This window comes from Oryx dammah, unplaced genomic scaffold, assembly GCF_014754425.2.
Source record: "Oryx dammah isolate SB20612 unplaced genomic scaffold, SCBI_Odam_1.1 HiC_scaffold_17, whole genome shotgun sequence".
Classification (NCBI taxonomy): Eukaryota; Metazoa; Chordata; class Mammalia; order Artiodactyla; family Bovidae; genus Oryx; species Oryx dammah.
In genome coordinates this window covers 74,743,300-74,755,122 of record NW_024070201.1, presented here as the reverse complement: position 1 = coordinate 74,755,122, position 11,823 = coordinate 74,743,300, and the positions used below count along the sequence as shown (strand labels likewise).

The following is an 11,823-nucleotide window of genomic DNA, read 5'->3' as shown; positions in this document are numbered from 1 at the left end:
TCATTGAACGCATGGCAGCCGGGAACCCGTGGGGAGTTGAGGACGTTTATTTCACATTCACACCTCTGTATACCATCTATAAATAGCATGGAGCCAAAGTATTTACAGTCCCCTGCTGCCCACTCCCAGGCTCGCCTGCCCTCACACACGAGTGGGGCCCGGACTGGCCTTTCCCCACCCCACCCGGCTCTGGGCGGGGCAGCCCGCGGCCCTGGGGGTCTCCTGCCGAGGCGGGCAGGCCGCAAGGAACCTGGCGCTCAGCAGTGAAAGGGGGTCAGCATGGCCCGCTGTGGGGGGAGGCTGTGGGAGCAGCCGCCAGGCAGGCCTGTGCCCGTGGGCAGTGACTGCTGCCTAGGAACTGCCCGGGGAGCAGGGCGGGCCCTGCTGGCTCTGCTGCCCCCTGACCCCTCCTGTGCTCACCCACCCTTCACTGGGGGCGGGGACAAGCCTGCTGGGTCACAGGGCAGAGAGGCCAGGTCTGCCCTGAAGAGCCACGATGTCACGGACAAGAACCACAACAGACGTCTCAACAGCACGCAGCAGGGGGCTCATACTGCGTGTCCTCTCGCGTTCTCAGGAACCACTGGCCCGAGAGATGTGCGCACACACATACACACACTCGAGCCCCAAGGGGACAGCACGCTGGTCTTCTGGGGGAGGGGAGGGAAAGGTGGGAGAGACTAGCTCAGCCCGTGGGACACACAGACATACACACTGAGAGCCGTCTAAGCTGTGGCAAGAGGCCTGCAGAGGACACGCTGGGCCACCATTGGTGCGCTTGGCAGCATCGTGCCCGGGGCAGCAGCGAGGGGCAGCCTTCGGCCCTCCCCATCAGCTAGAGAGGGGCCGGGGCGGGGTCCTGAGGTCCTCCTCACTGCTGCGGACCGCGGCCACATACGAGAAGAGACACAGCACAGAGTAGCAGATCTCGTGGGCCTGGGGGAGAGAACCAGCCGGGTCAGCGTCAGCGGACGCAGGCTCTGCATCCTCACTCGTGGACGGCCTCCAGCTGAGGAGCCCCTGCGAGGCCAGAGGGGGCTGCGGGAGGGGAGGCGGTGCGCCTCTGCCGGGCCAAACGCCTGCTCCACTCCAGCGGCACCTCTGGCCTCCGGACCACACTCGCCTCAACCATTCACCATTGCCCCGCGCCCTGCGAGGCCCGCCCCCCTCCTGCCAGAGGCGCCCTGGGAGCCCTCTGCAGACACACTCACCATCGGCGTCTTGTACTTGTGGCTCACCACTTCTTTAATTTCAGGAACTACAACCGGACGGGCAAGAGACAAAACAAGAGAGTTCAACACTTCAGAGCAATGATGCCACGCTCCCCCAGGCGGCAGCGCCCGGCACAGGGTCCCCTTCCCCTCTGGGCCTCACCCAGCCCCTGCGAGCGAGGGGACACTGGCCCAGACGCCCTGAGGTCCACAGTGGCCCCTGGCTCCAGGGCCGCGGCTCGACCTGTGGGGAGCGCCCCAGCCGAGAGCAGGCCGGGCTCTGCCCCGCTGGCCAGCCGCTGCTCCAGTCCTGGCCCCCAAGGACCACGGCGGGCGCGCCCAGCTTTCGGCCAGAAGAAGAGCAGTTTCCTAGCCTGTGCCTCGCCTTGCTGGGACCCCCGAGCACTCAGCCCCCTGCCCAGCCCCACCCTCCGGTCAAGGCAGCAGACGCCCTGTGCTTCCAGCCCCGACATGGAGGCTCCTGAGGTGGGTGGAGCAGGGGCGGGACACTAAACCCACCAGGCTCGGGAGTTTCCTTCCCTGGTGGCAGGAGAGGCCCAGGCCTGCCCGTGTGAGGGAGAGCGTCAGAGGGCCCTGGAGCAGACACGCCGAGCAGAAGAGACAGGCGAGGATGGCGCCCAGGGGAAGTGACGGGAGCGTCAGGCAAGACACACGCAGGTCCACGGGTCGAGGGGCAAGACTGAGACCCCTGGCCCCAGCCCTGCGGGGCTGCTGCGCGGCCAGAGCAGGGAAGCCGGGCCCGGTCTCAGCCCCGTGCCAGCCCCGACCAGCAGTGGGGGGGCGTCATGCCCCCAGGGGGCCCCTCCTCCTCCTGACCCTGGGAGGGGAGTTTGGGGCCCAGGGTTAACAGGGAGTAAATACACTGGTCCAAGGTAGAACAAGGAGCCCAGGTCCTTCTCCTGAGCTGGAAGACCCCCCTGCCCCCCGAAACATCTCTCTGGCAGAAGAGAGGAAGGCGTACAGAACCGGTGAGCCAACGCGGGTGGAGGACATGGGGAAGGAAGAGGGTGGAAGGAAGGTTAGGGAGGGGTGGCGATGGGAGCCCGCCCACCTGGGCCCGAGGCGGTGGGCGGGGCCGGGGGAGGCAGCGCGGCGAGGTCACTTTACCTGCTGGAGAACGAAGGTTTTCATAGCAGCGAGGAGGGGCACAAAAGAGTGAGGCACAAACACAGCAGGAACTCAAAGCCCCAGGGTGAGAACCCAGATGCCGCTCAGCCCTGGACGTGGGGGGAGCCCGGCTCCCGGCGCCCTAGGCCTGCCTGCGCCCCTGTGCGCCTCCCTCCGGCTTGGAGGCTGCACGGACCCTGGTGTGGCCCCAGGGCGGCTGGACGAGGCGCTGGGCTGCTAGAGGGACCGAGGCGGACTACGTGAGCACAACTGAGCGGGGGTGCGGCTGGGCCGCTCTGCCCCCAGGACTTTCTGACTTCTGCCTGGTCTGGCCCAGCCAGTTGGAGGAACCCCTGAGCACCAGCGCTGCTCTGGGCCGGCGTTAAGCCGCTGCTCTGGGGCCTGTTCCCTGACAGCACCGGCTAGCTTTCCTGCCTCCCTTCTCTCGTCCTCCCTACGCTCCTGCTCCTCCTGACCTCTCTGCAGAGGCGCTTCTTCTCTGTCTCTAGTCCCTCCTCTGGAGCTCCGAGGTTTGAGTTACTGCCATGTGAGTCCAGACCTAAGAGCAAAATAGTGTAATTACCAAATTCCTCCAGGACAAAGACGCCTCGGACTGTATTGCACTTTTTAATGTGATTCAGCTCTATGAAAACCTGCAAGAGAGGGAGGGAGGGAGCGGTAAGGCCCAGAGGCTCCCCCTCCGCCCGCAGAGCCCCCTCTCCCAGCTGCAGCCCCGCACCCACACTGGAAACCTATGTCCAGAAGGGAGAGTGTCAGAGCCCACACACACACAGCTCAAAAGCGCCAAGAAGCGAAGACAGCAGAAAGGGCAGTACCTTCCGCTCCTGGCCGGAGGAGAAAGCATGGGAGAGAAAGGAAGGTGTTAGTTTCAACGGTCAAAGCCAACCCCAAGGCCCCTCTGCCGGCCTGGGCTGCCTGCCCGCACCCTCCGCCCAGGGCAGCGCTGGCAGGATCCGGCGCCCCGGGGCCCCCCGCCCCGGCCCCTCAGCGCTCTACCCCGCCATGCGTCCTCCTCCGGCGCAGAGGGCTGGCACGGGCACAAAGCTCTCCTCACACTGTCCTGGGGGAAGTGGGGACATCTTCCGTGAGACAGGATCCAGGTTCTCCCCGGACAGCTACCACTCGTGAGTGCCTACTGGGAGTCTGCACACACTGTCTGTCTGTCCTTGAGTCTCCGGGGTGGGGCATCCCACACAGATAGGACACCGAGGGTCAGGAAGGTTTTTGCCAGAGGATAACAGCTGGCATCTGAATCTGAGTACATCCTGACTCCAAAGGCCACGCTTTCCCCGCCTCAGCAGAGCCCCACCAGGGGGCCACCGCTTTCTCCACTCCAGCTGACTGTCAGGAGGTAGAAGATGGGCCCCGAGACCAGGATCTCAACGTGAATCAGGGTCTGACCTCCCCTCTCCACAGCATCTGTCTCCTGGGGCAAAGCCGTAATCCACAGACCGGCCTGCACCCACTGTGTAGCGCTTAGACGGGAGGTCGGTCTGGGGCAGGGGTGGGGGGAGGACCAAGGTGAGGATGGGGCTCATTCACTGAGAAGGGTTCTTCAGAAGGTGAGGCTCTGGGGGAGGCTGCAACCCTCAAATGTAGCCCAAAGCCTGGTCCCCAAGAACTGCTGGTGCCTTCATGGTCCAGAAGACCGCTTAAGTAAACCCTCTCCAGGTGGACCCTTGGGTCTCGAGTGTGCTATTTAAGGCACCACAGTGACTGACAGTAAACGTCCTTCTGCATGCGCCCTGCCGGAAAGCCGGGGGCTGCTTCCCAGCACCCCGAGCTACCCTGAGGGGGTCCTGAAAGAAGAATTAAAATGGAAGTGGGGAGGGAGCCCCCGAGGCCAGGCGTTCACTGTGCACTCGGATCTGGCTCAGAGCCTCGGGAGGGTGAGGGAAGGCACTTGTGTGAAGAGCCAGGACTGGGAACGGACCTGGGATGACGCGCGGGCCTCAGAAAGGAATTAGCTTAAGGAGTGTCCACTGAGAGAAAACGTAACGCTGTGTTAGAAGACCCAGAGGAGAAACGGTCAGCTCCTACGGTGGAACCACAGGGAGGGCAAGATGGATCCCGAAGTGCTCCCCAGTTGGGGTTGCGGGCCGGCGGGCGGGGGAGTGGGGTCTGCGGAGCAGGGGACGAGTGGGGCGCTCAGAGGAAGGAAGAGAAAAGGAAGGAGGATCAGCAGGGTGAAAGGCGAATTCACACACACGCTTCACACGCACAAGAGGACCAGCTGGCCTAGACTCAGCGAAACCACAAGCGAAAGCACACCCTGGAGCAAGGGAAGGGCCGGGGAGACGCTCCCACTCACACTGAGCTGAGGCCCTCTCCCCGCCCCCCTGCACGGCCTCCCTGCCTCGGCTTCGCTGGGTGGGGGCGGCCAGTGTCACTGCGCCCCCCGCCCCCGATCGCCCTCTGGCCCAGCTGCCCGGATGCTCCCACTAGCCCCGGAGGCCCGGCTCCCATTCGTTGGGGAGCCTGGACACTGGACGCCTGCGGCGCCAGGGCTGAAAGCCTCGGGCTGCCACTCTAACCCACCTGGTTGTGCATGAACTTGAGGTTGATCCCTTCGAGAGTGACCTGCAGCAAGCCCCCTTCGCCAGTCTTCATGTCCTGCACCGGGAACTCGCCACCCAGTTCTGGCCCTGCGGCAAGGGACGGGCGTTATCAGCTAACGGAGGGGGCGAGTCCCGAGGCCCGTGACCTCCGCGGGGCTCTCTGGGCGGATGAACACCAACGAAAGTCAACGGAAGGCGTGGGCTCAGGGCCGCCCCTCCTCACCCGGCTTGATGCTCTGCTGGCGGGCGGCGGCGCGCTCCATGCTGTCCTTCACACAGTAGTACAGCTCCCGACACTGCGGCACAGGGGGTGGCCGGCCGGTCAGACCAGGCCCCCGGGCGCGCCACCCGTCCCTGAACCCAGGACCTCGGAGGCAGCTTTATGCGGCCCACGCCGCAGCCAGAGGCACGTGGATGGTGGGGGGGGAGGCCAGTGTGGCTTCCGGAAGGGTCCCTTCCCCGCAGGGAACTCAACGTGTGGCCCTCATCGCCTGCCCCGCCCGGACACACGGAGCTCACGGGGAGGTACCTTCTTAGTATAGAACTTGTTGAGCTGGGTCTCGGAGCCGTTTCTGCGCCACAAGCACAGCACCTTGGTCTTAGGGCAGTAGGTCATGTTGATGAGCTTCTCGTACCACCAGCGCTCGTACAGCGTCCCGATGTTACTGCGCAGCACCACGCAGTCGTCACACACCTGCGGGGCGGTCGGCGGCCCTGGTCTCCTGGGTCTCTGCCGCCCCGCCCCAGGGACGGAGGCGCGCCGAGTGCTAGGAGCATCCCCCTGGTCAGGGTTCTCACCCGACACTCAGCCTAAGCTGGGGGGAGACGCAGACCCTGAACGGCTGGGCACGCATCCACCCGAAGGGTTGCTGGCCAGAGGAGAGGCCGCTGAGACGAGCTCGTGGGCCCGGAAGGAGGCCCGCGCCTCACCTCAGGGTTGATCGCCTCTCATGCGTTCCGGAGGTAAAGTGCGCGGAGGCCATCTCCTGCCTCTATCTTTCAATCTTAGGAATCATCTCTTTAGTGAAGGGCACAAAGGCAGGGGGCTGGGGCACAAACCCAGGAGGAAAAAAAGGGAAACGAACACATCTAATCCTGGTTCAACTCCAGTTCCCTACAGATTCTTCTCAAAAATTAATTACACCAATGACACATGGACATTGCTTAACGCAATAATAATAATAAAAAAGTTATCAAGCACAGGATGATATAAATTAAAAGGCAAAGTTCTCCTTCACAGAGTTCCTCTTTCTTGCTCAACGTTCTCCCGCAGGCCATCTGCCTTCAGTTATGGAGGAGGCAGTTCAGCACCATGGCTAAGAACACCAGGCGAAGATCTGACTGCCTGGGTTTAGATTCCGGCTATCACCTTACTTAGCTGTGCCACCTTAAGCAAGTTAATCTGTGTCTGTATGTCCTCATGTGTAAGATGGGGACAGCAATAACTTCATAGAGTTACTGTGAAGATTAAGTAAGTTAATGTGCATAAAATTCTCAGAATAAAGCCAGGCACGTAGAAAGTACCTGAGAGTCAGCTGCTATACCAATAACACAACTGTGATGTAGCCAACAGAATAATAATTCTGACGACCACACTAATGATCCTCAAAGCCTCCTGCATAGGAGACTTGTCTTCCTGAGTCCTGACCACGCTCTGTGCTGGTTTCACGCTGGCAGCACCTCAAGCTCACCCTGCCCAGCTCTGGACTGCGTCTCTTGGGCAGCCCCTCCCTCTAAGCTCCTTGAGTAACTGGCATCTCTGTCCCCCCAGCTGCCTGAGCCAGGAATGAAGGCGTGATGTGAGAGCCCACCATTCTGCCCCAAACACCCCAGGACACTCTTCCCCTCCCCTACTCCATTAAGCACTAACTCTTCATCAAGTCTAAGTGCAAAGATCACTTCTGGGCATCACCCACAACGCCCAGGCCCTCTGCTGTGTATCCTCATGACATCTGCCCTCCAGAAATCTCTCATAATGCTCGTTATCCTTTATGACACTGGGTGTTTAATTACCTGACTTTCCCAATGGCTTATCAACCCTATAAGGGCAACAGAAACCTTATCTCCCTGATTCACTACTGTAACCCCAAAGCCAGCAAAGCCAGCAGAGTGTCTGGCTGTAATGTGTGCTCCACAAAAACTGCGTGAAAGAATAAGGAACACACAAGACTATCGGTTGTAATCTACCTACACAAGACGTTGCTGGGGTCCAAAAGCCTGAGGAAGAAAAGGGCCAAAGCAGCTGAGTAGGAATTTAGAAACCTGGATTCTACCGTGGCTGAACTCTGTGCTTCTCTCCATCAGATAACCCTTTAAGAACATCATGTAGGGCCTTCCCGGGGGCAGAGTGGATAAAAAGCCGCCTGCCAATGCAGGGGACACGAGTTCGATCCCTGGTCCGGGAAGATTCCACGTGCCTTGGAGCAACTAAGCCCGTGCGCCTAGAGCCTGTGCTCTGCAACAAAAGAGAAGCCACCGCCACGAGGAGCCCAAGCCCCACATGGAGGAGCAGCCCCCGCTCGCTGCAACTAGAGCGAGGCCGCACAGGAACAAACACCCAGCGCAGCCAGAAACACGTGATTCTGAAAAGAACACAGGGCAAAAGATACAGACAGTTTCTAGGCTAGAGACACAAAGGCAGTAACGTGCCATTCTCGTCAATGCTGGTGGAGGTGTAAACTGGCATAGGCTTTGGGATGGCAATGTGGCAAAACCTATCAAGACTGTAAATGTATCCAATGGCCACCTGTATCTGTATGGCTGTGCCCCTCTGCTGTCTACCCGAAACTACCACAACGTCGTTAATCAGCTGTACTCCAGTGCAAAATGAAAAGCTTTTAAAAAGTTGTAAACATATGTAAACTTGATCCAGAAATGTCTTTTTTTTAAATTAATTTTTATTGGCGTATAGTCGCTTTACAATGCTGTGTTAGTTTCTGCTGTACAGCAAAGTAAACCATCTGTAGGTATAGCTCGACCCCCTCTTGCCTGGATTTCCTTCCCATTTAGATCACCACAAGCATTGAGTTCCCTGTGTTATACGTAGGCTCTCATTAGCCATCTATCTTATACATAGTTTGACCCAGAAATTTCGCACTAAGAATCTATCCTGTAGAAATTCTCATGTGACTGTGCAAAGATTTATGTTCAAGGATGACCAGTTAATCCTTGTTAAAAACAAAAAGAAAAAGTGGGAGGGACTAGTTAAATACATCATGGCACATCCATAGAAAACCTAACGGTTGACCATCCATTTAAAAAAGACAGATTTCTATAATATGGAGACATACTAGACATACTATCGCTATATCTGTGATACGTTAAGTGAAAAAAGCCAAATTATATAACAATATTTGTAATCTGATATCACTTTTAGAAACACTGAAACAAAATTCCATATAGTAAGCTGTATTCATACAAATATCCTGAAGTGGAGAAGACAATGGCACCCCACTCCAGTACTCTTGCCTGGAAAATCTCATGGACAGAGGAGCCTAGTAGGCTGCAGTCCATGGAGTTGCTAAGAGGCAGACATGACTGAGCAACTTCACTTTCACTTTTCACTTTCATGCACTGCAGAAGGAAATGGCAACCCGCTCCAGTGTTCTTGCCTGGAGAATCCCAGGGACAGGGGAGCCTGGTGGGCTGCCGTCTGTGGGGTCGCAGAGTCGGACACGACTGAAGCGACTTGGCAGCAGTAGAAGCAGCATTCATACAAATACACATTTTAAAAAAAATCTGAAAGGATTCACACCAAATTCTCTAACAGTGGTTACCTCTGAGACATGGCATTGGCAGGAAGTGAAGGAAAATTTTTACTTTTTACTTAAGTGACTTCTATATGGTTTGAAATGTTTCCCGCATATACTTTTGTAATTAAGATAAAAGGCAATAAAGGTGATTTTTTAAAAGTCTTCAAGTTGTTATCCAGCTGATCACGCAGCCAGCAGCCTGTGCTGAGAACGGTTAACTCCGACAGCCTCACAGTAGCCAGGCGCTGACAGAGTGATCGCGGTGCCCATGCTTTGCGGTACAAGGCGGAGCATCTATGAGGTGACGGACCCGCCCCAAGCTCCACCGCCCTCGTCTGAGGCTCCATGTACAGTGGTGAGAGGGTCCTACACGTCAGAGAATCCTCTGCAGAAATTTACTCTGCTGCAGGTGTCCGAAGCAGCCCTCAGCTCCAACAGGCACTCAGACAAATTCTATCACTTCAAGGGGACATGAAAACAACAGCCTTCTCCGTTCTATCACCATGTAAGTTTCCGCTGCAGAGCAGATCCCCAGCCTACGTTTGCTGGATTACCTCTTCTAAAAGCTGTGACTGTGAAAATCAAATTCAACTGAACCAAAAGGCAACAGGGTGTTAGCCAATTTCACTGCTTTATAGAGGAGCTTTACTTGGCCCCCTAAAATTACTTAGAAAGAATCTTAAAATTTTAGAATTAAAAACACAGAAATAAAGAAAACGTGGCCAACTTCCTTCATAATACTGGATTAAGAAAGGATTTTTCTAGCTATGACTTAAAATCCAGAAGCCAGAAAATAAATGACTAATTAATTCAACTATAAAAAAAGTAAAAATTCTGCACGGCAAAAAATACCATAAGTTAAATCAGAAAGTAATGCAGTGCAGAGGTCAGATTCCCACGTGTGAACCCTTGGACCACAAGCAGAGAGCTGACCATATGAGGCAACCACCTAGTCTTGCCGAAATACTGAAACCAAAACTGAACAAACCTCCAGACTGAACCACTAGTGTGTACAAATACAAGTGATAAAGAAACAAGTTACACAACACTAAGGAGATGCAATCAGCAAAAAAACCTAAAATGTAAGATGGCTCCTCCACAGGGCATATTTTTTCCAACAAAATAAACAGCAACAATGGAAGAGAAACTATATGTTAGGAGACACTTTAGAGTCATAGCAACCGAAACTATCAGTGCCTTTTCTCTCTGGCTCAGCTACCCCACTTCTGGGGATTCTTGGATAAAGCTTCTTCTCATGCATGAAATGAAGCAGGCAGTGTCATCCAGAGTCACGCTACTAACAATACAAAAATCTGGGCGAAAACCAAGGGCGTATATATACTGACTGGCGAAATAAAGTGTGGTCTAGTTACGTGGTGGAACACCACACGGCTGTAAAAAGAATGAGAGCATGCTTCTTGCACTGATACGGAAGATCTCCAGGATACGTTTAAGGAGAAAAAGAAAAAGGTTCAGATCAGCAGATATGATGTGCTTCCTTTAGGTCTGTGGTGCTGGAGAAGACTCTTGGGAGTCCCTTGGACTGCAAGGAGACCCAACCACTCCATCCTAAAGGAAATCAGTCCTGGGTGTTCACTGGAAGGACTGATGTTGAAGCTGAAACTCCAATACTCTAGCCACCTGATGCGAAGAGCTGACTCATTGGAAAAGACCCTTATGCTGGGAAAGATTGAAGGTGGGAGGAGAAGGAGACGACAGAGGATGAGATGATTGGATGGCATCACCGACTCAATGGACGTGAGTTTGGGTGAACTCTGGGAGTTGGTGATGGACAGGGAGGTCTGGCGTGCTGCAGTCCATGCGGTCGCAAAGAATCGGACATGACTGAGAGACTGAACTGAAGTGAACCTTTATGTAAAAGAGTAGGAAAATAAGAATTTATGTTTTATTGTGTTTGCATAGAAAACCACTGGAGGACATAAAGTGGTTATAAATAAAAGTGGCTGCCTACGAGAGGAAGGGGTGAGGTGGTTGGAAAACTGAGTGGAAGGGGATAAGAGTGAGACAAGACTTGCCAGTATATACCATTTCATGTTGTTCTGACCTATGGACAATGCGACCGTATCATCTACTCTATATAAAAGACAAGACAGGGAATCATCTATTACATTAACTTATTTGCATAAGAGCCTGACAATTAATCCATCTAGTCAAGGCTATGATTTTCCCAGTGGTCATGTATGGATGTGAGAGTTGGACTATAAAGAAAGGTGAGTGCCGAAGAATTGATGCTTCTGAACTGTGGTGTTGGAGAAGACTCTTGAGAGTCCCTTGGACTGCAAGGAGATCCAACCAGTCCATCCTAAAGGACATCAGTCCTGGGTGTTCACTGGAAGGACTGATGTTGAAGGTGAAACTCCAATACTTTGGTCACCTGATGTGAAGAACTGACTCATTGGAAAAGACCCTGATGCTGGGAAAGATTGAAGGTGGGAGGAGAAGGAGACGACAGAGGATGAGATGGTTGGATGGCATCACTGACTCAATGGACATGGGTTTGAGTAAACTCCGGGAGTTGGTGATGGCCAGGGAGGCCTGGCGTGCTGCAGTTCATGGGGTCGCAGAGTCGGACACGACTGAGCGACTGAACTGAACTGAAAATTAATGATAATGGACCATGAAAATGAATGAGATAAGTGGGGAAAAATATTCTGGCATCCATTCTAGGAGTTTCTTGTGACTTTCAAATGACTTTCAAATGTTCCTCTGGGCATGAACCAGCAGCACCTACCTCCATGAAAAAGATATCGCCATTCGTGTCTGTCCCTGCATGTACCACGAATGTCTGCTTCTTCATGTGCCGGCTGCCACTGGACCGGATGGAGAGATCTCGTCCATTCTGAGGAAAGAGAGATCCTTTAGCGACATCCGAGCTTCCCTCTCACAGAGCAGTCTGGGCTCAGAATCCCTGCAATCAGCAATTCACTTCCTCGATCTCCTCAGAGCAGCGCCATCTGCTGGCCACTGGCCACCGTGGACATATTCACAAACTTCTTGGTCTCAGGATTCTTCTAACATTACTGATGACCCCCAAGAGCTTATGTTTTTGTGAGTTAAATTTATAGATATTTATCATATTAGAAATTATCATTGACAAAAGTCTTAAGTCTTTATTAATTCATTTAAAGTGTT

General features: G+C 54.8%; 1 protein-coding gene across 50 annotated transcripts in view; it reads right to left on the bottom strand.

Moving 5' to 3' along the window:
* Positions 1-31: 31 nt before the first annotated feature.
* The window catches only part of MADD (MAP kinase activating death domain), a 39,723-nt gene continuing 27,931 nt past the window's right edge, over positions 32-11,823 (bottom strand). For 13 of the 50 annotated variants that reach the window (XM_040259215.1, XM_040259216.1, XM_040259217.1 and 10 more), the window contains 6 exons: positions 11,423-11,530; positions 5,448-5,612; positions 5,142-5,214; positions 4,899-5,005; positions 1,212-1,258; positions 32-936 (listed from right to left, as the gene is read on the bottom strand). In XM_040259215.1, the coding sequence (XP_040115149.1) occupies positions 1,235-1,258; positions 4,899-5,005; positions 5,142-5,214; positions 5,448-5,612; positions 11,423-11,530 (477 nt within the window). In that variant the 3' untranslated portion in view covers positions 32-936; positions 1,212-1,234. Of the gene's footprint in view, positions 937-1,211; positions 1,259-2,349; positions 2,993-3,175; positions 3,185-4,898; positions 5,006-5,141; positions 5,215-5,447; positions 5,613-11,422; positions 11,531-11,823 lie in introns of those variants that run through there. The other 37 variants (XM_040259175.1, XM_040259190.1, XM_040259178.1 and 34 more) reach the window with 5 other exon arrangements.